The sequence below is a fragment of the Pan paniscus genome, chromosome 14, assembly GCF_029289425.2.
Source record: "Pan paniscus chromosome 14, NHGRI_mPanPan1-v2.0_pri, whole genome shotgun sequence".
Lineage (NCBI taxonomy): Eukaryota > Metazoa > Chordata > Mammalia > Primates > Hominidae > Pan > Pan paniscus.
In genome coordinates this window covers 30,715,631-30,741,690 of record NC_073263.2, presented here as the reverse complement: position 1 = coordinate 30,741,690, position 26,060 = coordinate 30,715,631, and the positions used below count along the sequence as shown (strand labels likewise).

Below are 26,060 nucleotides of genomic sequence, written 5' to 3'. Positions count from 1 at the left end.
AGTATCTGATGAAAGCTATAGACCTTAAAATTGTGCTATGCTTGTTCCCTGTCCCCTAATGGGTAGGACATTTATGTTAGAATTTTTCTCTTATCAGTTTAAAATATCAACCTTTATGCTTTTTAATATTTTTGGAATATATATTTTCTAGGTCAGTCATATCATTTGGATCAAAAAATAGAACAATCGGAGTTGCAGCCAAAAATCAGGTATGTTCTTTAAGAGAATTCGGATCACTTTTTAAGGGGGGAGTTTTTAAAAGGAAAATCTCAAGAGACATAAAAGAGGGTAAAGTGTGCCTAAGTTTATGTATTTTTGAGTTTTAAAAATGTAATTCAAGTATTCTTTATGAACCTTCAGATGATGACACTCTTTCCTTTCTGTTCCCTTTCCCTTGTTTTATTAAGATCGACTTTAACTTTCTAATCTGCCATCCTTAACTTTTTTTTTTTTGAGATAGAGTCTCGCTCTGTTACCCAGGCTAGAGTGCAGTGGCGCGATCTCGGCTCACTGCAACCTCCGCCTCCCGGGTTAAAGCGATTCTCCTGTCTCAGCCTCCTGAGTAGCTGGGATTACAGGCGCGTGTCACCACGCCCAGCTAGTTTTTGTATTTTTAGTGGAGATGGGGTTTCACCATGTTGGTCAGACTGATCTCGAACTCCTGAGCTCGTGATCCATCTGTCTCAGCCTCCCAAAGTGCTGGGATTACAGGTGTGAGCCTGCGCCTGGCCTGCTGACTTTAACTTTTAGTAACTTTTTGCTGCCTTTCATTTATCTAATTTTTAGAAATTATAAACAAGGCATTTTAAGTTCTTGTGAAGTTTCTCGTGATACTCATTTAAGAGATTCCTTTTATAGAAGGAACTTCTAAGAAGTTATGTGTTTAAAAGCATTTTCAGGTTACTTAGTAATTAAGGTAGGACTGGGAGAAATTTTTGTCCAGACCTGTGCTGTTTAAAAAATATGGTAGCCATGTACTGTATTGAGCATTTGAAATGTGGCTCGTCTGAATCAAAATGTGAAGTATAAAATACACATGAGATTTTTTACTTTTTAATCAAATTGAAAAGTAAAGTACGGTATCTCATCAATTTTTTTCTGTTGACTACTTATTGAAGTGATAGTTCCTAAAATATATTGGCCTAAGTTAATTGAAATTAATCTAATCTCTTACCAGTTTTTAACGTGGCTGCTACAAAATTTTATGTAGGTAGCTCTCCTTTATGACTTACATGTAATTCTGTTGAACAGCACTGATCTAGACAGACCCCTTGGAGGTGGAGAGAAAAACAGTAAAAGATACGTGAAATGCTCCTTGAGAGGCTCTTTGAAATAAAAAACATTTTTCTAAATACAGAAAATAGATTGCTAAGAAAGAAAATTTTGGACTAGATTGAGTACTGTATTATATATTATGGAATGTATTTAGTACTGACCTATTAAAAAATCAGGTCAGATTTGAAAACAAAAATATCTCTTAAAATGCTTGTGTTTAATAAGAAATTGGCACTTTATCAAACTTAAGAATCTGCTTTCATTAGAAAATGGTTTCATGTTTTCTAATCCTTTGAATATGTAGGTTGGATTTAACTTTATTTCCTTGTTACATTGGAAGAGAGAGATAACTAAAAGGGGTGAAAAAGGAAAGGAGAAATAGGCACACTCAAAATATGTTCAAAAGGATAGTGGGACTTGTAACAATCCTTTAAATGTGCCCATTGAGGATATTGATAGCCTAGACCTAAAATTCTGTTGCATCCTTGTGATTACGTGAGAAGAATCTGTTGAGACTCATATTTGGCCAGTATACTACTAGACATACTTCATCTCATTTTTAGACACATAAGGAATTTTAAGACCTAAACTTGCTTGAATTCTATATTGTTTGAAAACTAGTACTGCCAAGCTAACTGTATTCTTCCCTTTATTCAAAAAATTAGGTAAAAGAAAAAGTAAATAATACACTGTTTTGGTATTTTTAAGCTAATAATTTCAGAAGTCTTAGTTTTCAATCTTAGTTATTTCTTGTTTCAAATGAGGTACCCTTGAGTGAAATGTGCTCTGAAGTGGGGCTTTTCAATCTAGAGTTTACCTAAAATATTTGACCAAAACGGTGGATTAAAAAAACACCATCTTTTACAACAGTTTAACAAACGTGCGCCAGTTGTGTAAGATAGCAGTTCAATGTCTTGTTTTTAAAAACCATGGCTCTCAAGTCTTCAGAATACGCACATGCAGTTGAAAACATTAGGTCACTTAGAAACTTGTTGAATTACTCTTCTGCCTTCTACTTTTTGGTGTAGATAACTAGCATTTCATGCTATTGCTAGGAAAGGTAGCGATCCATGCATTTTCTGGCACAGAGTGTTTATCCTGGCCGCTTAGCAATTTATTAGACTATAAAAATTAACTTTAATTTTTTTTTTTTTTTTTTGAGAATGAGTTTCACCCTTGTTACCCAAGCTAGAGTGCAATGGCGCTATCTTGGCTCACTGCAACTTCTGCCTCCCAGGTTCCAGCGATTCTCCTGCCTCAGCCTCTCAATTAGCTGGGATTACAGGCATGTGCTGCCATGCCCAGCTATAAAAATTAACTTTTTTTTTTGTTTTGAGACGGAGTCTCACTCTGTCGCCCAGGCTGGAGTGCAGTGACACGATCTTGGCTCACTGCAAGCTCCGCCTCCCGGGTTCACGCCATTCTCCTGCCTCAGCCTCCCAAGTAGCTGGGACTACAGGTGCCCGCAACCACGCCCGGCTAATTTTTTGTATTTTTAGTAGAGACGGGGTTTCACCATGTTAGCCAGGATGGTCTCCATCTCCTGACCTCGTGATCCACCCGCCTTGGCCTCCCAAAGTGCTGGGATTACAGGCGTGAGCCACCGCGCCTGGCCAAAAATTAACTTTTTTAAACAAAATTATAATTTGGCTATAGTGCTACTAGATCTATTCATTCATTGGGTATAAAACTTCACAAGTTTAGCAGGGAAAAAAAGGAATGAAACAGTGATAAAATTCTAGTGTGTTTGTTCAGAGCTTTAGTGATAGTTTTCACTGTCTTTGAGTTTATCTTGCAGATTTTGAAATCTTTAAAGTCCGTCGTCACACTGTTTTGCCTCTTGTTCCCTCTTGCTGCCTACTTTCTGGCATTTTCTATAGGAGAAGGAAAAAGTATAAATAAAATCTGTTCATAGATGGGAAATTCAGTGAAATTGGTGGGCCTCAGGGCAACTTACGCGCACTCATAGGATTGGTTTGAGTTGTAAAGTGAATAAATAAAATTACTAAAATTACTGGTAGGTGGTGAAATTAAAGAAAAAAATTAAAATCTCAAACTTCTTTTTGCAGCAAATCACTCATGCAAACAATACGGTGTCTAACTTCAAAAGATTTCATGGCCGAGCATTCAATGACCCCTTCATTCAAAAGGAGAAGGAAAACTTGAGTTACGATTTGGTTCCATTGAAAAATGGTGGAGTTGGAATAAAGGTAATATAATTGAGCAACCTTAGAAAAATACCAACTTATTAATACTTAAAAGTATGAACTTATTTGAGTTATTACTTAAATTTCTTAATTACACCAGGTGGTCTTTTTGTTCTTTTTTTATTCAGCTCCTTTTAAAGTATAGTAGATAGATGCTAAATTGTCTTTGAAAATTATTCAAATGGTAATATATATGCTATAACTTAATTTGTGTTTCTTCTGACTTTTTGGCAATTGTAAAATTTAGGTTTATTTGGTGTTGGAAAAAAAATCGACATTGCGTTCATGTATCAAAAGTCTGTTCTGAGACAGCCCAGTTGCAGTTGTTTGGAGAGCAATAGTGTAGTAACACCAGGAATCTTTTTTTAAACTTGCAGAGGTATTCCTGTCTTGTGATCAACACACAATAATATTTATCCTAGTGATTCATCTCTTCAGTTAGAGTGGAAATTTACTACCTTCTTTAATGTTTTGACTTAGATTTTGGGTGGGGTATATCTGCCCTCGCTTTCTTCCGCTCCTCTTCATCTTTAGGTAGAAGTTCTTTCTTCCTTTTTCTTTTCTTCTCTTTTCCTTTCTCTCCCCCTTCCCTCTTTCCCCTTCCCTTTTTCCTCCTTTTCTTCCTTCTTCCCAAAGCAACTACAACAATAAAATAAAGATTTTGTGGAAGGGAATGTGTGCTAATTTTTGGAAGTTAAATAGTGGCATGTAGCTTAAAGTACTACAATGTTTAAAACATTTTTTCCCTTCAATATAGGTAATGTACATGGGTGAAGAACATCTATTTAGTGTGGAGCAGATAACAGCCATGTTGTTGACTAAGCTAAAGGAAACTGCTGAAAACAGCCTCAAGAAACCAGTAACAGATTGTGTTATTTCAGTAAGTATAATTCAGCAAGGCAGTGTGTTTTATTTCATTTTTGCGTTCTTTGTATTACTTTTAAGTATGAAATGTGGGAAAGCTGTTCTTTAGTTACTAGAGATCGTGTTCTACTGGACTGTATTAACATGTGTTCCAGAGCATTACAAAGTAGATTTGAGTGATATTTTTAGCCAGAAGCGGCAAAGGTTCTTGATTGGAAATCAAAATCTCTTGTGAGGCTTTTTGAAAATACAGATTTTGACTGGTTCCATTTGTGAGTATTCTAATACAGTTAGTTGCTGCACTATCAGGCTTGTACATTTAACACAGGAGCTTTTCACAGGTGAAAGAATTCTACCCTCCGTTGAGAAACCAGTGTATTAGGAGTTTTAAAACGTAGCTTACCAGTAGTGACAAAACCTAAATTTTTAACACCAGCAAGCCTGTTACCTTCAGTGGACAATTACTAGTTAGACTATCAAAGGGTACTTGAAATGGACAAAAGTCATCTTTTATTTGGACACCAAAAAGGTAAATTCTGCTCACCCAGGTGTCTTGGGTCACTTCTTGATAGGTTGTGGGGTATGCTTTTGGACTTAAATACAGCATGGTCTTTGCTCTATAGTATGAGCAATGTGGCCGGCTGAGATCAGTCAGCAACAAGCCTTTATGAATGAATGAGGCAGAAGGGCTAACATTTCTCCTGCTGTCCTTGCAAGATGGGAAGTGTTTTAATCTCTGGCAAAATTAAAGAATTAAGTTATAAGTCAGTGGCTTCTCCCTCCCCACTCTCTCCCTTCCTTTTTTTTTTTTTTTGCCACATTTTTTTTTCCCCTGGTGAGCTGAGAAACTGATGGACGAAGTGTTCTGATTTGAAAGGTGAGCAGAGATCCACCTTTGCTCTTGCTCATGTCTCTCTCTCAAGCATCTACAAATATTTTGGACAACTTTGAAAAATCACCATACTAAACTTTCTCTTAGGTACTTTGCACTTAAATGATTCTACGAATGTGTCGTTAGATACTTTTTTTCCTGAACAGTATCCTGAAGTGCTGCACTAGAAGGCAGTCAAAAAAGAATTACAACTAGAATAGCTCAAGGCAGTGCTGTAAGAAACCTCAGCCCTTGGGTTGTTTTTACTCTTAGGAAAATTGAAAGGCTTTGCCAAAAAGTGATTTTGTAATCTTAACAGGTTGACTGAATTAAAGAGCACCTCAGTGAATAGCAGAACTGAAAGGGTGGTGGCATATGTTAGAATTAGCTCTTTAAGTTCATGTAGTTTTTACCTATAGTTTAATTATGTTGAACATTAAATGTTGACCTAGCATTATAATTTCCTAATGCCAGTAGAAACTTACAACTAGTTTGGAAGCAGATTTGATCTGCTTTAATTTCAAGTTTTCTCTTAGATTTATGTAACTTTGAATATGTCTTATGAAACTCCTGATTAATTTTTATTTCAGCTTGAACTTGGTTATAAGAAAGACTATTTTGATCCTGTAATTTTGGGACAGCCTTTTCAAAAGTAGTTACTGTTTCTGAAGGTTAAGGAGCTTGCAGAAAACTAAAGCCCTATTTCTGTTTTGTGACTTGGCGAGGCACCTACTTAGCTGGACTGTTGTGAATTTATAAGTGGTTTGTGAGGAATTTCTAAGTATATTTTGTGTTCTAGATAATTCAAAATTTTTTGTTTGTTTGTAGGTCCCCTCCTTCTTTACAGATGCTGAGAGGCGATCTGTATTAGATGCTGCACAGATTGTTGGCCTAAACTGTTTAAGACTTATGAATGACATGACAGCTGGTAAGGAAAAGGCATTTGTGTGGAAGTGAATATACTATCAGAACTAAAGATGTTCTCAGTGCTATTACTTTCTTAAAGATACAGAAACACAGCCTGTTAAAAAGTCAAGTCAGATTTGAAAACAAAAGTCTACCTCTTAAAATGCTTATGGTTAATGAGAAATTGGTATTTTATCAAACTTATGAATCTGCTTTCATTAGAGAATTCTTTTCATGTTTTTTAATCCTTTGAAAATGTAGGTTGGATTTAGCTTTGTTTCCTTACATTGCATTTATAGTTAGGAAGCAATTTTTCCCACAATCTAAAAATTCTGGGCTTCAAAACTACCTTGGCTTATAAGTAAATGATTTAGTGTAAAAAATTTTTTTTTTATCTACTGAACTGTAGATAGGTGATCATTTGTCAAATATTGCTTTAAGCCTGTACTATTTGAATGTGTTAGGCTAGGTATTGTGGATATACAGTGGTGATTACAGCATCTCTTTCTTGAGCTTTTGGTAGTTTATTATGATTACAGATGAACAAAAAATCAGTTAAGGAAAAAAATCAGTTTTTATGCTGAAAAGTTTTACTCATATTTCTGTTAGGTTTTTGGAAAACTGTTAAATATTGGTAAAAATATGTTTTTAGGTATACATGTTTAGAAATACAGTTGTTTAAAGTTCAGAAAAAAAACTTTTTAAAGTTGATCAGCTATTTAGCTCAGATCTAAAAGAAAATTGGTAGGAACTATAGTTGCTGTAGTTGTATATTAAATTCTTAATTTTTTTGGATAAGCGGTGTCCTAGCAGGTTGTGGTTAAAATGTAAGTATTGCATAATGAGTCTGATACTGTCTGTGATACGTGGTTATGTTTCACTGTATTCACGCCATATGTATTGTCTAGCACATCTCCATATATTGAAAAGTGATAGAGCATTGTTCTGAAATCAGAAAGAGAGTAATAATTAATTCCAAGAAAATCAGTGTGAAGTCAGGTATAAAAGGAATGTAATGTGTTCACCTTTAATTGTTTCAAGTTAATAATCAAGCTTCCTGCATGTGTAATTTTATGTAACAGTGAGATTCCTAAGAAAATGTGAACCAAAGAATTGAAACATACTTATTTTTTGTAGTTGCTTTGAATTACGGAATTTATAAGCAGGATCTCCCAAGCCTGGATGAGAAACCTCGGATAGTGGTTTTTGTTGATATGGGACATTCAGCTTTTCAAGTGTCTGCTTGTGCTTTTAACAAGGGAAAATTGAAGGTAAAGTCATACATTGGAACTCAGTGTCCAAAACACGTTAAGTGTTGTGACTTTAAGCTACTGAGCCTCTTTACTAGGCTTTTTCTTCTTGGTAATGAAGAGTTTTATTTTAGGTAAAGATGTTAACAAGAAACGGTTGCTAAGGTTGAGCTCCATAAAGATGATGTAATTGTCTTAGCATACTCTTAAGTGTTCTTGTTTAGGAAAGAAAAGGCTTTTTACAGTTATTTTCTATGTAGTCATTTAAAAGTCAAAAATATCTTAGAGATTTATTCCTGACTGATTTGGATTTCATGTTATAATTTAAATATAGTCTTGAGTCTCTTAGTCTTTCATTGTTTGAGTAGTAATATTTAAGATTCTAGTTACAAATGTGATTGAAAATAACCAGACTATTTGTTGTTTCAACCAAATTAGGTACTGGGAACAGCTTTTGATCCTTTCTTAGGAGGAAAAAACTTCGATGAAAAGTTAGTGGAACATTTTTGTGCAGAATTTAAAACTAAGTACAAGTTGGATGCAAAATCCAAAATACGAGCACTCCTACGTCTATATCAGGAATGTGAAAAACTGAAAAAGCTAATGAGCTCTAACAGCACAGACCTTCCACTGAATATCGAATGCTTTATGAATGATAAAGATGTTTCCGGAAAGATGAACAGGTGTGTCTTGAATTCTACAGATTAAATAGATGGAACTTTTTTTGAAACTGTAGCCCAGGTGTCAGTTCTAGTGGGTGTTGTGAGTCTTGGCCTACATTTCAGAATTGTGTGTTACATGCCTGTGGCTGGAGATGCTGTTGTTTATCACCACTAGCTCTAGGGGCACTTATGTGAAGAGGGCTTTTAAAAATACCTTTGCTAAGTACTCTCATGGGTCTAAGTACTACCCTCAAGTCTTCGTGGTATTTTCACTTTTTAGTATTTCTGGGCCAGTAATTGAAAACTCGTTTCACAGAGATACTGTGCAGGGACTGGAAATAACCATTGAAAGTAATGAGAATCAGATCAAAACATTTAGAAGGGCTGGGCATGGTGGTACATGCCTATGGTCACAACTTTTTAGGAGGCTGAGGTGGGAGGATCCCTTGAGCCCAGGAATTTGAGGCTCCAGTGAGCTATGATTGTGCCACTGCACTCAGCAAGACTCTGTGTCAGGGGGAAAAATTTTAGAAGGTAAAATGGCAGTCATAAGCATGTAAAATGATTTGTTTGAGTAATACCAGGAGAACTGTCTTCCGCATCATCTTTCTGCACCTGTTTGGTGTATTTATCAAAAACAAAAGAGCTATAAACTACAATACAGCTAAACTTGGCCCATGTGGGATCCAAGGTGTCTGAGGGGGAAAATAATGAAATTCATTGGGTTGTCAAAAGTAGGACAGGATATTGGTCTTAACTTTTCTAAAAACAAGTTTTTATTTGCTAAGGTCACAATTTGAAGAACTCTGTGCTGAACTTCTGCAAAAGATAGAAGTACCCCTTTATTCACTGTTGGAACAAACTCATCTCAAAGTAGAAGATGTGAGTGCAGTTGAGATTGTTGGAGGCGCTACACGAATTCCAGCTGTGAAGGAAAGAATTGCCAAATTCTTTGGAAAAGATATTAGCACAACACTCAATGCAGATGAAGCAGTAGCCAGAGGATGTGCATTACAGGTACTTTCTCAACTCTGCTTTTGCTTGGTGTACAGTCCTTAAACAGTTTCCACTGGATGTCGTCATGGTGAGATAATAAACAGAGACCTGTGTCTAGGTAGCAGAAGGACATTTTAAACAAACCCGTAAAGCTGTAGGGAGATAAGGCTACTCAAATCTAAAAGATCCAGTAAATTTCAATTGAAAGAACTACCAAGCTGGTGTTTCTCAAGCTGGAAATCAAAAACAGGCATGATTCTGAGGATATCACAGAAAACACAGCTGAAACACTAATTAGCTTTGTGGTAGTGGCAGTTGTTACTTAAAAAACACACAGGGAATTACAGTGGTAATCTGATATAATAAGGAATTGATTTAGGGGAAGTTTTCAGGGTGTTAGAAATATTAACAAATGGTTTTAGAAAATAGATAACCCTCTCGTATCCCCAAATTGATTTTTAATCTGCTTATCAGATAAAAAGGCAGCCCAGAAGCATGAAGTTAGTTTGGTGAAAAACACCAAATCTAGAAGTTATTCGGTTAAAAAAAGAAAATATTAGTTTATATTTAGGATATTATAGTCAAGATCTAAATATAGTTTTAAATAAAGTTTCAAGTTAACATTTGAGTTTTAAGCTAGTAGCAGTTTTTAAAATATGAAACAGGATTCTGTAAACAAAGGTATTTAGAGTGACTGCCTTTGTATACTTATAAAGGAAGAATATGTAGATACTAATTATTAATAATAATCCATTGTATTATCCATCCTGTCCTATGGGGTTTTTGTTTTTGCTTTTTTCTTCATAATGGAATATGCCTCCTTAATTAACTGATTCCTTCAAATGGTGGAAGTTTATATTTTCTTCAGAAGTAGAGCTAATTTTGGCCTCTCTTTTGAAGGATCCTATAGTAAATGATGAATTGACTTTTTTGGTCTATTCAGCTTAATCATCTATTTAGTTATTTTTATATGTCCTGCCTAAATAGGGAATTGTCCACCTATCTGTTGGGTGTTGCCTTTCCCAAATTTGAATTTACCATTGCTTGCTTCATTTACAAAATTACTTAAAGATATGAACATTATGGCCCTTTGGGGGGTTTCTCAGACATTTGGAAAGCAGTGTAGACAGAACTGTTTATGTATGTATGTATTATACATATTCAAAAGTGATACAATTTGAAATTGCTATCAGCAAGGCATTTCTAGAAAGACCAGGCTTTTTTCCTAATCCCCTGTGAAACCTGTTATTGATTAATTGTCGTTATCCTAAGATATATTATTTGTCTTTGTACCTAGTAATTGGCATAGTATTTAGATGGTAAAATAAATTCTTTGTTTAGATGAAATATACTGGAAATAATTCTGGAATGTGAGTTGTTTTTTTTTTTTTTTTTTTTTTTGAAAACCCTGTCCATCCATTGGAATTGAGTTTTATATTAAAAGATGACTGGGAAGTGTTCATGTGCTCATGATTTTTTTTTTTTTTTTTTTTTTTAAGTGTGCAATACTTTCCCCGGCATTTAAAGTTAGAGAATTTTCCGTCACAGATGCAGTTCCTTTTCCAATATCTCTGATCTGGAACCATGATTCAGAAGATACTGAAGGGTATGTAGCAGAAAATAACATTCAGATACTGTAATGTAAAGAAGAAAAATTAACAAATGACTTCTCTAGTAGAGTCATTAACAAATGACTTCTCTAGTAGTCATTAATTTACCTGGAATCTTTCAACAGCCAAATCTACCAAAATATTTCTCTCATTTTGGTATTGTAAATGATGAGATAGAATTGATAAAGATTTTAGAAAGTCTCTTTTCTGTTTGTGTAGCACAGTAAGCATATTTTAAGTTCTTCATCTGCTGAATGCCTTTTTCTTTTCTCTCTAGTGTTCATGAAGTCTTTAGTCGAAACCATGCTGCTCCTTTCTCCAAAGTTCTCACCTTTCTGAGAAGGGGGCCTTTTGAGCTAGAAGCTTTCTATTCTGATCCCCAAGGAGTTCCATATCCAGAAGCAAAAATAGGTAAGGAGTTCATTGTGTATATTTTACTCTTTTAGTTAAAGACTTAGCTTCTCACTCATTGTACAAACTTTAAAAGTTGTCTTATTCTTAGTAATGTTGAGGGGAACATAATTCTGTGTGAAGACATTTTCTGTTTAGAATAATGATGATGGAGAAATATCTTTATTGAGGAGTCAGCTGGTCTAGAGATAGAATGACTTGGTAGTTCTGTTACTTGGAGTTCTGCTGTTACTTAAAAGTATGTGTGTGTGTATATATATATGAACACTTTAATATTTTCGCTGTTCTGATACAGTCTGTATATAAAGGATTATCCGTGCTTTTAATACTAACTTTTTCTCTAGGTTAAGTGTAATTTGCAGTCTGTTACTTCTAATTTAAAACCTGAGTCAGCGACCATTGTGAATCTACTTCTCAAGTGTACCTTTGTGTTATCTTTTCTAAAGATAAGTTTTTTTTGATACATATTTTGGGGGGACACTTGACACCATCCATCTACTTTTACCCATAGTAACTCTCTTTCCCAGACCATAGGTGAAATTTGCCAATATTGCTAGGTCTTTTCAGGGCGTACCCTTGCCTCACACCTTTTCATAAATAAATTGTTTGAAGGAGTCCAACCTGATCAGTTGTGTTTTCTTTCTTACTACTTTAAAGGCTAAAATGTTCTGACCCAGAATTGTGGTGTATTGTTTTTAAAACAGTTTTCATGAATTTATTTTTAGGAGAAGAAATCATTGCATGTAGACTTGTAAGATTTTGATAAATTGGAATCTGTGCATTAACTCGTTACTGTGTGGAAGATAAAATCCCAGCTCTTTGGCATGGCATCTAATTTTTCATGTTTGATTGAAACTGAAAACGTCGTACATACTTGAGCCATCTTACATCCCATTTTCCAGAGTAAATGCTGTTTCTTTAGATAGATGGATCTTTTGGCAAATATTTCCTGAACTACTGATTTGACAATTAATCAAGGTGTATTCCTTCATCTTTCAGTGACATTGTAATTAAATCTATAGTTCTGTGTGTTTATATAGACAGCACTTTAAATACTAGGCAGTTAAATTCCATTTAGAGCCTTGCACATAATAGGTTCAAAATACTTATTTTTGACTCAGTGGTCTCTGGAGTAACAGTACTTACTTGTGGCTATAACTTACACCTAGCACTTGGTTCTGTAGTAAGTGCTCACTGTACTTAATCCTCAGAGGTATAGAAAGGTAACTTTTGTAACAGGCCACACAGCCAGGATTCAAGCCCAGACAGTCTGGATTAAAGTCTGCACTTTTAACCATTAGTAATGTTCTGGAACCCCACTGTATTGTACATAATAATTTCAGGCTTTCATACAGATTTTGGCTCACCTCCCTTATTTAAAACAGCTAAATGTTTTGATTATTTAACCAAGAGAATGGTACTCTTTAAAAGGTTATAGGATTAAAATTCAGCATGTGCTTGCTATCATCTTCCTTATGCTTGCAAACAAATTTTCATGTCCAGTTTGTGCTCACCCATCTGGAGAAGTAGGGTAGGAGGAGACAAGGACTGCTTGTTATCAGTATCTTAGACTCAGTGTTTGCCTAGTGTTAAATAAAATAGTTATAAGAGTGCCCTTACCTTTGAAAGTTTTTATGGCATGCTAAGATTAATTTCAAGTGTATATATTTTAAGAGGTCATAGTTATAGTATATATTAGAGGACTTCAATTTGGTAAAGACTAGGTAGAAGATTTTACAATAGCAGTTCTCAAGTGTTATTTTTTTAGCCTTTGTATTTTTCTTATCTGTCTCCTTTACACAGATAGATTTTTATTGATTTATTAAGAGACACGGTCTCACTTTGTCACCAGGCTGAAGTGCAGTGATGTGATCATAGCTCAATGCCACCTTGAACTCTTGGGCTCAAGGAGTCCTCCCGCCTCAGACTCCTGAGTAGCTGGGACTACAGGCACATGCCACTGTGCTCGGCTAATTTATTATTCATTTTTTTAATTTGTATTTTTTTTGTAGAGACAGATCTCACTATCTTGCCCAGGCTGGTCTCAAATTCTTGGGCTCAAGTGACCCACCACGGCCTCCCAAAGTGCTGGGATTACAGACATGAACCACCCACCTGGCCTCCTCTACAGAGATTTAGACTTAATTCTAAATAAATTGTGATGTTGTGATTTTTGTTGTTGTTGTTGTTCTAGGCCGCTTTGTAGTTCAGAATGTTTCTGCACAGAAAGATGGAGAAAAATCTAGAGTAAAAGTCAAAGTGCGAGTCAACACCCATGGCATTTTCACCATCTCTACGGCATCTATGGTGGAGAAAGTTCCAACTGAGGAGAATGAAATGTCTTCTGAAGCTGACATGGAGTGTGTGAATCAGAGACCACCAGAAAACCCAGACACTGATGTAAGTTTGTGGATAAACCTTTGTGTTTGAATAGAGTTGACTTAGTTCTAAGCTATAGGAGAATTGGGTAGGGAAGGGTTAAAATGAATGTTTTCCTTCATAAATAATTTTGATCAGAATTTTAGGTAATGATAATAGCGCTTGCCGGTTAGTGGTAATACACAGCTTGAAATTTGGTGAATTGTGACTAAATTCTGTGTAACTTAATTTGAAGTAACTAGTATATGACAGAGTAGATGATGTTTCATTGAGTTGGGAGTTTTTTGGTTTTTTGAAGACATAGACCACACATTGAGAAGTCGAATGTTGACTGACGTTTAAGAAACTTAAAAAACAGACTGCTACAAAAACTGTTTGAAATAGCTACCAAATATTAAAGTTTTTTAAATTGTATGGCAAAATTGGCTTTGATATTTTAGAACTTGTTTTTATTTTTACATGGTTTTCTGTATGGTGGGAGGAAGGAAGAGAAGTGTCTGTGTAGCGTATAGTAAGAGTTGTTATTCATCATTAGCATGAGTGCTAGTTCTGTGTGGTCAACAGAAGAATTTTAGGAAGCTAAAGTATTACAATAACTACAGTTTATTTCTAGGGAATAACTAGAAATAGCTTAAGAGGGAGGCAGTGAGTGTGGTGTTTTAGTTAAGATGTGAGAAAGTGCGTTATCTAGTGATCACTGTTACCTTTCTAGAACGTCTAAGCAACATAAACATTCTGAACCTTAGTTTTATTCTCATCTAGAAAAATTCTAATGTACAGTGATGGGTTAAATGATGAGTGCCATATACTTTCTCAATCTCTTTAGTACCTTTTGGATATCAGGAATGCCTTGTTTCTAAATACTTCAGTGTCTATCTTAGAATCTTGACCTTAGAAGAAAAATATGAGAGAGTTCAGTGTGGACAGAAAGTAGTTAACCTAGAGTATTTCAGCCCTCTTCCAAAGATGGGTAAAGATCAAGCAAGCACTAATATATTAGGGATTGAGGGCTACTAAAAAAGAAAATTAGGAAACTCTAGGGTTCATTCTTCTTTTTCTTTACCAAATTTTTAATTAGGATTGTTAATATGTAGCATTTATTCTTTACTCTGAGATCTTTTAAGGTATAAATAGCTGGATCACAGAAAGTGGGGACAGAGTGAGTCTTGGCTATCTATAAGCTGAAGTGATGAATCCCGAAATAACTGATAATTGGCCATTTTATGTAACTGTTTAGTAAATTGAAATGGAGATATGTTGAGATCCATGATGGCTGCTGGTAAAATAGGTTTTGGAAGCTTGTTTCTAGGAAAGAGGCCTGGAGTAATCTATTTCCAGTGCCTTAGAGAATTAATATCTGTACTAACTTAGATGAGCTTCCTAAAGGAGAGTTCTTGATTCTTGATTGTCATCACATCAATTAAATGCTTACGTGTGTTATTTAACGATATTAACTACTGTCATTCAAAGAATTTTTTTACAGGTTTAGAATTTCTACAGAAGTTTTCAAGTACTTTGTGTTCATTTTGTTTTTATCCAGTACCTTTTCTCCCCACCTGTTAAGATTTCAGAAATTGAGTGTACTTTCTTTGGTGCCCTTTAACTTTAAAAATTTATACAAGTACACCTGCTTTCTACATCCTTTGTGCCTGGGCTTTCATTTCAGAAAAATGTCCAGCAAGACAACAGTGAAGCTGGAACACAGCCCCAGGTACAAACTGATGCTCAACAAACCTCACAGTCTCCCCCTTCACCTGAACTTACCTCAGAAGAAAACAAAATCCCAGATGCTGACAAAGTGAGTGACTCTTCTAGTTCATTCCATTAGACAATGTTGCAACGTGTAATCATTAATGATATCATTAAATTGCAGTTTCAAGAGCAAGCACCAAATGATTTCATTCTGTGTAGGATTTTTTTTCTGTTGATTTTCTATGTATTTTTCAACTAAAACCAGTTAGAGATATTCAAGCTCAATTAAGGGAATTGAATGTCCTGCTTTAAACTTTTAAAAGCTTCTCTTGATTAACTGCCACTCGAAGTAACAAGAGACTAATGTATACTGTTCGTTGTCTTTCAAAGAGCAGAGGTATCTTCTAATACCAAAGGCAGAACTTGATATTTTCCAGGGCTACATGATTAGTTTTCACTTGAACTAATCAGATGATAAATATATGGGCTATAGGAGTCTAGTAAACTTTCTCCTTTCAAGCCATCGGTCAAATTTAAGTAAATTAATTATGGTGATCTGGTAATAACCAGATTGCACTTCAAGGTAATTATTTTTTTGTCCTGCTTCCACAGTAGGTATCGGAAGCTAACTTAAATATAGTGATGTTGTGTGCCTTGGGAAATGACAGTTTGTAATCAAACCTTTAAGATTCATGGTCAGATGGATATTGAAAAATTTCTGTTGTTAACTATAAATCACCGTATGTTTTGTAGAACTTTATTTTCTATACAAGTTACATGTAAATAATTAGCCTGCTCTTGGTTGTTTGGTTTCTCTTACATTCTGAGGGTAGAGTTTTTTATCCTCAGGCAAATTACACAATCTTTCATTGGGTCAGGATAGGTTTTCCAGTTTTTAATTCTTCTGTCCCCTCATTGATCCTGGGGCCTCCCAATGTGAGCTGTGGGTCCTGACTCTGATTTCTGAAAGCTGCTCTCTGTTTTCTACTGTTCAGTTGTGTGATGATGGTGGTTATTTGGAAAAATAGATGCTTAGTTTCAACAGCACACTCCTTGACTTGGGATGAGCATACACATCAACTCTTGCTGATAGTCTTAGTACCTGTCTAGAACATGACATTGGGTAGGATCTCATTCATGCTCCTTAGTTGTAGGTAGGACCACTAGTCTCAAACCTTTTGGAGCATGATTACTCACCCCTTTGGAGAGAGTTCCTCATCCATTCCATGTTGAAATGCCATTTTGTGATGCTGGTTTTGTCAGTAGTTGGTTTAATTGGGTACTATCAGGTTGTCTTGTCTTCATTTAACTTCCATACATGTGCTGTTACCCATTTGTTTCCCAACATCTGTTGCTCTCCAGTGTCTTCCTAGGTGTATGTTTGATTGGATTCATTTTTCTTTCCTGTGGCTCATGCCCTCAGAGCATGCATAATGTATTGAAGGATTGTGTGCACTAGCAGGAAAATGATGTGGGGAGGACTGTAGGCTGACTGCCTAGCTCATCCGTAGTGATACAGCTTATGGCACTTGATAGGTGATTTCTAAGGAACACTGAGATCAGTCTCTGGAACGTGGGATCTAATTCCATCTCTTTAATTTTAGGCAAGTCATTGAACTTTCTAGACCCAGTTTCTTCGATAAAGTGCCTAAGATTTTTAATCCATTGTAACTCCTCAAAATTATCTGTGGCTATGATTATTGTGCCTCATGGGCCAGTCTCTTCCCGTTTTACCATCCTACCTACAGGATACATGTTACACACTGTGGTTGTCATCTGATCTGTCATACAACTGAGTCTGCTCAGTTGTGTTCTTTGTCATTTGTATTAGTAGGAACCTGCAGAAATGGAAATGCATAGCAAAGGCTTGGAAAATTGAAGGCCACAGGAGATACTTACTTCTTTAGCCCTGTATTTACATATTTTGAAAAACCTACATAAATGATTGGCATGTGTCACATCAGTCCATTTGCTACTTTAAGACTCATCTCTTTTTACCTTGCAAAGTTGCTTATGAGAAATGATACAATTCAAAGGTGGATAGTAATAATTGTGTGTGTGTGTGTGTGTGTGTGTGTGTGTGTATGTGTATGGAGTATATATATATATACTCCAAGTTCAATGAGGAAATTTTAAAAGGCACTCATCAGCATAGTGCTAGTTGTAATTAAAGCAGGCATACTGGCATATAGGGCCTTTAATATTACAGGAATTAAGATGATCCTAACGTGTTTTGTACTGGTCGAAGCTTATCCTTAGGTGACAGGTTCTGGAGTCTATAAAGATAATTTAGTAATTTTCACTTTTTGACTCATGGGATTTACAAGAATATTTAAAGGGCTTAGAAAGTAAAGACTTGCGAAGAAAAGCTTTAGCAGGAGAGATTGTTCAATATAGAAGAGAAAAATATCCCAGTGAATTCCTGAAGGAAGGTATGGCATATTTAATAGCAGCCCTGATTTAAAATAGTGGGAATTAGGTGATCCTGTAGACTCTTCCAACTTTATGATTTTTAGAGATTTTATTTTTGCCCAAGTCATCAGTAAGTATGAGGACATTTTTTTTGTGTGTTTTTCCAAGTGGGTTGTTTAAAATTTTTTCCTTTTTTTATTCCTCTTCCCAAGGCAAATGAAAAAAAAGTTGACCAGCCTCCAGAAGCTAAAAAGCCCAAAATAAAGGTGGTGAATGTTGAGCTGCCTATTGAAGCCAACTTGGTCTGGCAGTTAGGGAAAGACCTTCTTAACATGTATATTGAGACAGAGGTAAGTACTTCAATTAAATATTTTTATTTTGAAATATGTTTAGTTTCTTGGCCCTGATATCTATATTTCTAGTAGATAAATGGCCATAATTCTTTCTCATCCCAAGTTTTGTATAGTTTTAGGGATAGGATGAAGACAAAACTAACGAATTTTGCAGTTTAATTTTTTTTAACAAAAAAATCTTTCTGCTTGATATAACATGATTGGCTGAGTTCTTGTGAAAAAATTGGATGGCAGTAAATCATAACAGAGCACAGTACAGTTGGAATTTCACGGCACACTAAATATTTCTATTAGAATACATTGTGTTTTTTTAGTAGTCTGAAATTCTAGAATAATATGTGAAATAATTGAGATTTGGTTTTTCCATACTGAGGTGGGAACATTGTATTTAGGAGTTTATTTAACAATAAACTGTAGTCCATTTATTTATCTTTGATTTAAAAATGTGGCAGAGTGGTGTGACTGTTATACATTGGCCAGTATTAATCTGAATATGGATAACCATTTGTATACAAGAAAACAAAATTACATTTAAGCAGTAGCTTGATTTTTTTTTTTTTTTTAGCATTAAATATGAAGTCTGTGTAATCGGTTACAATGTTAAAAAAATCAAACTTCAGCCTGAGTATTTAGAAAATGGAAATGTCTGTTTGGTTTGTAGGAAGAGTTTGACAAGGTATAAATTGGAACTGTGTTAACACTAAAATTTGTTTTGTATCATTTTTTTTAAACCCCAGAGTCTACATATTTAGAATTTAGCTTAACTAGAAGACTGGAATTAACCTTTCCTGTTTCCTGACAGGGTAAGATGATAATGCAAGATAAATTGGAAAAAGAAAGGAATGATGCTAAAAATGCAGTTGAGGAATATGTGTATGAGTTCAGAGACAAGCTGTGTGGACCATATGAAAAATTTATATGTGAGCAGGTATGTCTTAGAGCTCTGTTTTTGTTCAGATAGTCTCATGAAGTGTTTAATATCAGAATTGACAGTTGGGGCTTAAGCTTTTACTCAATTATGTAACTTAAACTTTTTAGAAACAGAAAACAAAGTTATGGAGAAAGAGGCTTGTTGGTGATGAGCAGTTTTATTTTGTACTAGCCTACCCCCAAAACTCTTCATTTTTACCATCTAGAAGAGAGAACCTATCAAATATTTATGTAGAGTCTATGGCATTACTGTCATAGGGTCTAGGATAAATACGAGAAAAATCTTCGCTTTTAAAAACGTCAAATGCGGTGACACTGCTGCCTTGGTAGCTTTCCTGTCATTGTTTCATCTCATAAGATGTGTTCATCCAGTCATTCCAGAGCTTACTAAGCCCCATTATTCCCCTTATCCCTTTTCTTGACTCCCAGTTAGTATGGCTGTGAGTAAATCCCAGAAGCACAACTGTGAAAGATAGGACTTGGAAAAAAAGAAACTGACTAGATAAAAATCTAGGATTTAGTTACGGGTCATTTAAAGTGAAATTTGGAGTCTGTTTTATTAATAGTTCTAAGGTCTCTGGGCTACCTTGTAATGTAATTCAGTTCTTAGCTCTGTCCTGACATTCTCTGAGTTTCTTATGGTGGGATCTCTAAAGTTGAGATGACCGAACCAGGTAGGACCTCCCAGGGCTAGAGTAGAAGTCATACCATACATGAACCGGTTAGGAATGATTTTTTCATGCGTTCAGTGATTGTCAATTTGTATAGCTTCCCCTTCAGCATTTGATAGCTGTGTAAGTCAACAAAAAGTTACTAAGACCTGGTTTTATTTTTTGGAGAGCAGGAAGATACTCTTCTAGAAACCACATTTCATTGTACAGATTGGGCTTCTAAGATAAAATATTTTAAGTCAATGAGAGCCATTTTCAAGGTCTCTGTGTAACAAGGCAGAGAAGCCAAATCAGAGTGCCTTCCTAGATAAGATTAGCTACCTAGTGTGAGAATACCTCTTTGTTTTGTTGTGAAAAATTCTGAAGTACGAGTGCCACTAATATTGTCATATTTTGTGTTAAGGATCATCAAAATTTTTTGAGACTCCTCACAGAAACTGAAGACTGGCTGTATGAAGAAGGAGAGGACCAAGCTAAACAAGCATATGTTGACAAGTTGGAAGAATTAATGGTAGGTCGTTTTCTCCCCCAAAAGGTGGTACTTGTGTTTTAAACTATAGACTTTAAAATAAAATTATGATAACTATTAATTTATTACATTTTATTTTAGAAAATTGGCACTCCAGTTAAAGTTCGGTTTCAGGAAGCTGAAGAACGGCCAAAAATGTTTGAAGAACTAGGACAGAGGCTGCAGCACTATGCCAAGATAGCAGCTGACTTCAGAAATAAGGTGAGTCAGTCTTTTTGTACATAGGGAGGAAGTTAACCTAGATTTTAATAAGCTAACACTTAAGCTGGGAATCATCATGAATAGTCTTAACTTTGAAATTTTGGTATTTGAGGTTAGAGGTAGATTTGAACTTGAGCTTCCTGGAAAGTTGAGTCAAATGAGATACTATTGTTCAATAAATTCTACAGAATGACCGTGTTATTTTTGTTCAGGATGAGAAATACAACCATATTGATGAGTCTGAAATGAAAAAAGTGGAGAAGTCTGTTAATGAAGTGATGGAATGGATGAATAATGTCATGAATGCTCAGGCTAAAAAGAGTCTTGATCAGGATCCAGTTGTACGTGCTCAGGAAATTAAAACAAAAATCAAGGTCAGTGTTACTGTCTCGTGTTTATTGCTGGGTTCACTTACGGACTCAAGTTGCAATCATTTGAACCTTCAACATAGCCATTTTTCCTGTAAATCTTTTACCTCATCCTAACTGAAACCAGCTTTTCTTAGTCTATTATTCTGTCACAAAATACAGAAGACCTCATAAGTTTGTTGAATTTCCACTTCTCCATTTATTCATTCATTTCAACAAGTGTATTTGTTGAGCACCTGTCGTGTACCAGTCCTTGTTCTCAGGATTAAACAAGTGTGCAAAGTGTAGTCTCTGCCCTTATGGAACTCATCTTGTAATGGGAGGGAGACCAACAGTAAACAAGCCTGTGTCATCTATCAGAGATGTTAAGTGCTATAGGGAAACAAAGTAAGGAAAAAGGGGTTAGGAAATTCTAGGTCTTGTTGTATGTGAGGCTGGAAGGAAACTGGGAAAAGTGTTCTTCTGGAGTAATGTTCAAAACACAGTGAAGGTGAAGGAAAAGTGACCCTTTTAAGCACTGTCAGTTTCAAGCTGTAAACTTGAATTCTAGCTCTTTCCTCACTAGTTTTCCTGATCTTGAAGTTTCTTAACCTCTTTGAACCATTGTCTTCCATGAAGTGGAGATTATAATTTCTGTCTTTTAACACTGTTGTGAGGATTGAAGGAATATATGTAAGTACATAGTCCTAACACATCATGGAAGAATATTAATACTCTCTTTTGGTCAGAATGTAAACTGTGGTTTGGGGCAAGTGTAATGAGAAAATGTAATTATTTTATGTGTAATTGGAGTTGGTAGAAAAATAGTGGGTTGGGTATGTGGAGAAGCAGTTGAAAATGAACTGGATGGATCTGAGTTAATCTGATAACTAGTTTTTGTTTTCTTTAGGAATTGAACAACACATGTGAACCCGTTGTAACACAACCGAAACCAAAAATTGAATCACCCAAACTGGAAAGAACTCCAAATGGCCCAAATATTGATAAAAAGGAAGAAGATTTAGAAGACAAAAACAATTTTGGTGCTGAACCTCCACATCAGAATGGTGAATGTTACCCTAATGAGAAAAATTCTGTTAATATGGACTTGGACTAGACAACCTTAAATTGGCCTATTCCTTCAATTAATAAAATATTTTTGCCATAGTATGTGACTCTACATAACATACTGAAACTATTTATATTTTCTTTTTTAAGGATGTTTAGAAATTTTGTGTATTATATGGAAAAAGAAAAAAAGCTTAAGTCTGTAGTCTTTATGATCCTAAAAGGGAAATTGCCTTGGTAACTTTCAGATTCCTGTGGAATTGTGAATTCATACTAAGCTTTCTGTGCAGTCTCACCATTTGCATCACTGAGGATGAAACTGACTTTTGTCTTTTGGAGAAAAAAAAATGTACTGCTTGTTCAAGAGGGCTGTGATTAAAATCTTTAAGCATTTGTTCCTGCCAAGGTAGTTTTCTTGCATTTTGCTCTCCATTCAGCATGTGTGTGGGTGGTGGATGTTTATAAACAAGACTAAGTCTGACTTCATAAGGGCTTTCTAAAACCATTTCTGTCCAAGAGAAAATGACTTTTTGCTTTGATAGTAAAAATTCAATGAGTAAAACAAAAGCTAGTCAAATGTGTTAGCAGCATGCAGAACAAAAACTTTAAACTTTCTCTCTCACTATACAGTATATTGTCATGTGAAAGTGTGGAATGGAAGAAATGTCGATCCTGTTGTAACTGATTGTGAACACTTTTATGAGCTTTAAAATAAAGTTCATCTTATGGTGTCATTTCTAAACTGTTGATTTTGTCACTAATTTAAAAAATGAGATGAGGGAGAATATGAATTGTTCTAGCAGAAATGAAGTTAGTGTCCAGTTTTTCTTTTTTACTGCTTATGTTCTCTCTTTTCTAAGTGAAAATGTTTTTCTCCTGACAGAAAAATAGCATATGTTTATTACATTAAAGCATTTTAAAAATACTATAAAGTGAATAAAACTTAAAATCTTGCCACCCAGAAGAAAACATGGTTAACACTTCGTTATACATCCTTGGAGCCTTTTACCCCTAATGATGGGGGTATATTTGTGTGAGTGTCTATGTTATAGTGCTGTAGGCTGTTTTTAAAAACTCTGTGCCAGGGAAATTAGTAAATACAGTCAAGTGTTGTAACTGCATAAATGTAGTGAGTTCATTATAAAGACATACTTAAAAATACCAATCTTGCTATTGGTAGATTTAGGTGTTTCTCATTTTTGCTGTTCTAAATAATGCTGCAATGAATCTATCTGGTCGTTTTGTAAGCACAAAATTGAAGTAGTGTTGGAGGTAGGGGAGAAGACACATGCACTTAGGATAGGTGACAACCAGCTCCTCACTAGGGTGCAACAGTTTATTCTTTTTTTTTTTGGTAGAGCTGGGGTTTCGCTATGTTGCCCAAGTTAGTCTTGAACTCCTGGGCTCAAGCAATCTGTCTGCCTCAGCCTCCCAAAGTGCTGGGATTACATGGCGTGAGCCACCATGCCCAGCCATTTATGATCTTGATGAGGGCCAACGTTCCCTCTTCCACAAGGGATTAATCTTAGAACTATAGCCAATTAATTATAAGTACTATTTAGCTACTCTGTGCTCCACACATCACATGGAGTAATATCTTCAAACTATGAGGTTTAGTAACACTTGACTGCTGAGGTTTATTTCCTCAGCTCTGATGCTTCCTGGGTGAAGATGTAAGTTATTAAATTAACTCAAATTTTAAAACTAACACTTCATTCCATCTAGACCAGGTAGCTCGTCATTTGTACGTCTGATAGGTGCTTCAACATCTCAGAATCGGCTTATTTTTCATGCATTGCATATTGTACTCATTTGTAATATTGGAATGTAAAATGTTCTTACTAAGAATCTTTATGTCAGCTATTCAACATTTCCCTACTTTATAATTTCTAGCTGCTTTACCATTTAGCAACTTTAAATTTTTATGCAGTTAATATGTTTCTTTGGTTTTTATGTTTTCTGAATGTCTTTAATGCACATTAATGTATACTTAGTAGATACACATTTACACATTGAGAAGTGAAGATAGGTTTGTGTTCTGTGTACAATTAGGACATCCATTAAAAAAGATTTTTAAAAACTGTGGGAAAACATGTTTTTCCTCCTGTCCTAAAATAGAACCTGATGACGGGAGGGAGCATCAGTCAGTCTGGCCTAAATCAGTGTACTGCGTTTTTGGATGCGGGCAAAAGTATTGTCATGTTGATTACTTTATAATAACATTAATATCATTGGCTCAAACAGTTGTGATATATACCTAGTAATCATCGATCTCAAAGATATGCACCAGTTTGAATAAATGCTGTTTAAAGATTAAATTTTACAATTCATTTTAAATTGTCATTTTGTGACAATATTTCTAAACAACGTCCATTTTTAATAACAGTTGAATTTTGAGTCTACTTTGTCATGAATATTATGTCTGAGCAATGATTAACTTACTTTTCTTGGGTAAAATCCCAATGTTTGCTTGATTATTTCTCAAAAGAAATAGTGCAATTAATTTGACTAGTGTAACCTGCCCCTACAAAATAGCCTATTGGAAGTTAGTTTCTGAAGGGCTAAAATCTTTAGCTACTGTGATTAATGACTTGGGTTTGTAAGCAGCATTCAAGATACTTTTTTTCTACATTACCACTTGTCAATTTATATCCAGACTTCTATTTTGCCTGTGGTGTTTTGATTGTTGTGGAGTAATATCTCTTGCCATCTATCATAGTTTTCATAGCACAAAACAATGACATCAGCTTTTCTGGGAAGATGGAGTCTATACAAATATTTGGAGAGAGGTTGACTTTCTCCAAGTACTGAGTAATTTTGGTATGGTTAAGCTCTTCTAAGTGGGCAGAATGATGAGAAGTGTTCCCCTATTTGCTCTGGCATGTGTGCTATGGTTTTCTTGTATTGGTCTAGTTTGTTAGCCTTAGAGACTTCCTAAAAGACAACTAGTCGAAACTAGTTGTCTTTTAGTCCATATTAGCATGTGATTTGGAAATAAGAACGGGGGCATACTTGAAAGCTCTAGGATAACAGCTTTTCAGTCACTTGTGGTTTAGTTTTCTTAGAACTGCATAGCATGGGCCTGTTAACAGTTCTTATACTGCTTCAGGGCAGGTGGCAGGCAGTATGGTGTAGTGGAAAGATCTTTTGGGGTTGGAAAAGATTTTGTTTCATGTTCAAGAGTTCATGCTGGCCCCTTAAGTGCTATGGTTTTTAGGTAATCAACCCAATTTCTGTGAATCCCCATTTCCTCATCCAAATCTATATAACCTTGACTGGGCCAGTCTCTGCCATGGTGGATTCCTCTAGTGCTGGGTTTCTCAACTTTGGCATATTAACATTTGGGGCCGGCTAATCAATTGTGGGGGCTGTCCTGTGCCTTGTAGGATGTTTAACAGCATCCCTAGCTTCTACCCATCAAATGTCAGTAGCACCTCTCTACCCCAGTTGTGACAACCAACAATGTCCCTTGTCCTTCAGTTATAGGGAAAGTGACTTTGAACTTCAAAATAACACTCAAAGAGAAGGAAGTAAAATGGCCCTTTCTGAGTATCTTTAAACAATCCGGCACTGTGCCAGGTGTCTTCACTCAGGCTTCACAACGATCTTCTCAGAAAGGCATTGTTGCATTGTTTCCCCCATTTTACAGGTGGGAAAATGGGGTGACGCTCTGACCAAGCTAAAATATATGTTAATTAGAACTTAGATCTAACTGTAAGGCCCATGTTCTCTCCGGTGGCGGAGCGATCAAAGTCGGCATGCACATAGCCAGGGATGAAAGTTGACTAGCACTGTGAAAATGCACTTGTATCGTCATTGAAAACTCCGTGGGAGGACTCAAAATCTCTTCCCTGAAATTAGCCATAAAATCCAACCATGTTAAGATTTGCTTTTTCACCAGGCTGTATCCGGTTTTCTAAACCCATGTTTATATGAAACACTGAAGCTTTTCTTTACAAAATGCAGATTCTTAGTCCAGTGTTTTGTAAAGCCGATCGAGACCAGTATTTTTTTTTTTAAAAAGAAAAAATTTAATGAAACAAAATATCAATGCATCATAAGGAGTTAAGGTGAGGATTGGTGTTTTTGTTTTCTGTTTTTTTTTTGAGACAGAGTCTTGCTCTTGTCGCCTGGGCTGGAGTGCAATAGCACGATCTCGTCTCACTGCAGTCTCCGCCTCCCAGGTTCAAGCGATTCTGCCCCAGCCTCCTGAGTAGCTGGGATCACAGGCATGCACCAGCACGTCTGGCTAATGTATGTATTTTTAGTAGAGACAGAGTTTCACCATGTGTCTACTAAAAGACGTATGAGGCCAGGCTGGTCTCAAACTCCCGACCTCAAGTGATCCGCCCGCCTTGTACTCCCAAAGTGCTGGGATTACAGGCATAAGCCACCACGCCCAGCCAAGGATTGTTTCTTGATGCTT

At 35.8% G+C, this 26,060-nt stretch overlaps 1 protein-coding gene across 5 annotated transcripts in view; it reads left to right on the top strand.

Moving 5' to 3' along the window:
• The window catches only part of HSPH1 (heat shock protein family H (Hsp110) member 1), a 28,064-nt gene extending 5,688 nt beyond the window's left edge, over positions 1-22,376 (top strand). For 3 of the 5 annotated variants that reach the window (XM_034936530.3, XM_034936531.3, XM_034936534.3), the window contains 17 exons: positions 152-209; positions 3,345-3,485; positions 4,240-4,362; positions 6,046-6,145; positions 7,261-7,394; positions 7,812-8,056; positions 8,824-9,052; positions 10,531-10,637; positions 10,919-11,052; positions 13,247-13,452; positions 15,098-15,229; positions 17,748-17,885; positions 18,691-18,816; positions 19,893-20,000; positions 20,100-20,219; positions 20,432-20,593; positions 21,477-22,376. In XM_034936530.3, coding sequence (XP_034792421.3) covers positions 152-209; positions 3,345-3,485; positions 4,240-4,362; positions 6,046-6,145; positions 7,261-7,394; positions 7,812-8,056; positions 8,824-9,052; positions 10,531-10,637; positions 10,919-11,052; positions 13,247-13,452; positions 15,098-15,229; positions 17,748-17,885; positions 18,691-18,816; positions 19,893-20,000; positions 20,100-20,219; positions 20,432-20,593; positions 21,477-21,683 — 2,470 coding nt within the window. In that variant the 3' untranslated portion in view covers positions 21,684-22,376. The remainder of the gene's footprint in view (positions 1-151; positions 210-3,344; positions 3,486-4,239; positions 4,363-6,045; positions 6,146-7,260; positions 7,395-7,811; positions 8,057-8,823; positions 9,053-10,530; positions 10,638-10,918; positions 11,053-13,246; positions 13,453-15,097; positions 15,230-17,747; positions 17,886-18,690; positions 18,817-19,892; positions 20,001-20,099; positions 20,220-20,431; positions 20,594-21,476) is intronic. The other 2 variants (XM_034936532.3, XM_034936533.3) reach the window with 1 other exon arrangement.
• Positions 22,377-26,060: the final 3,684 nt, after the last annotated feature.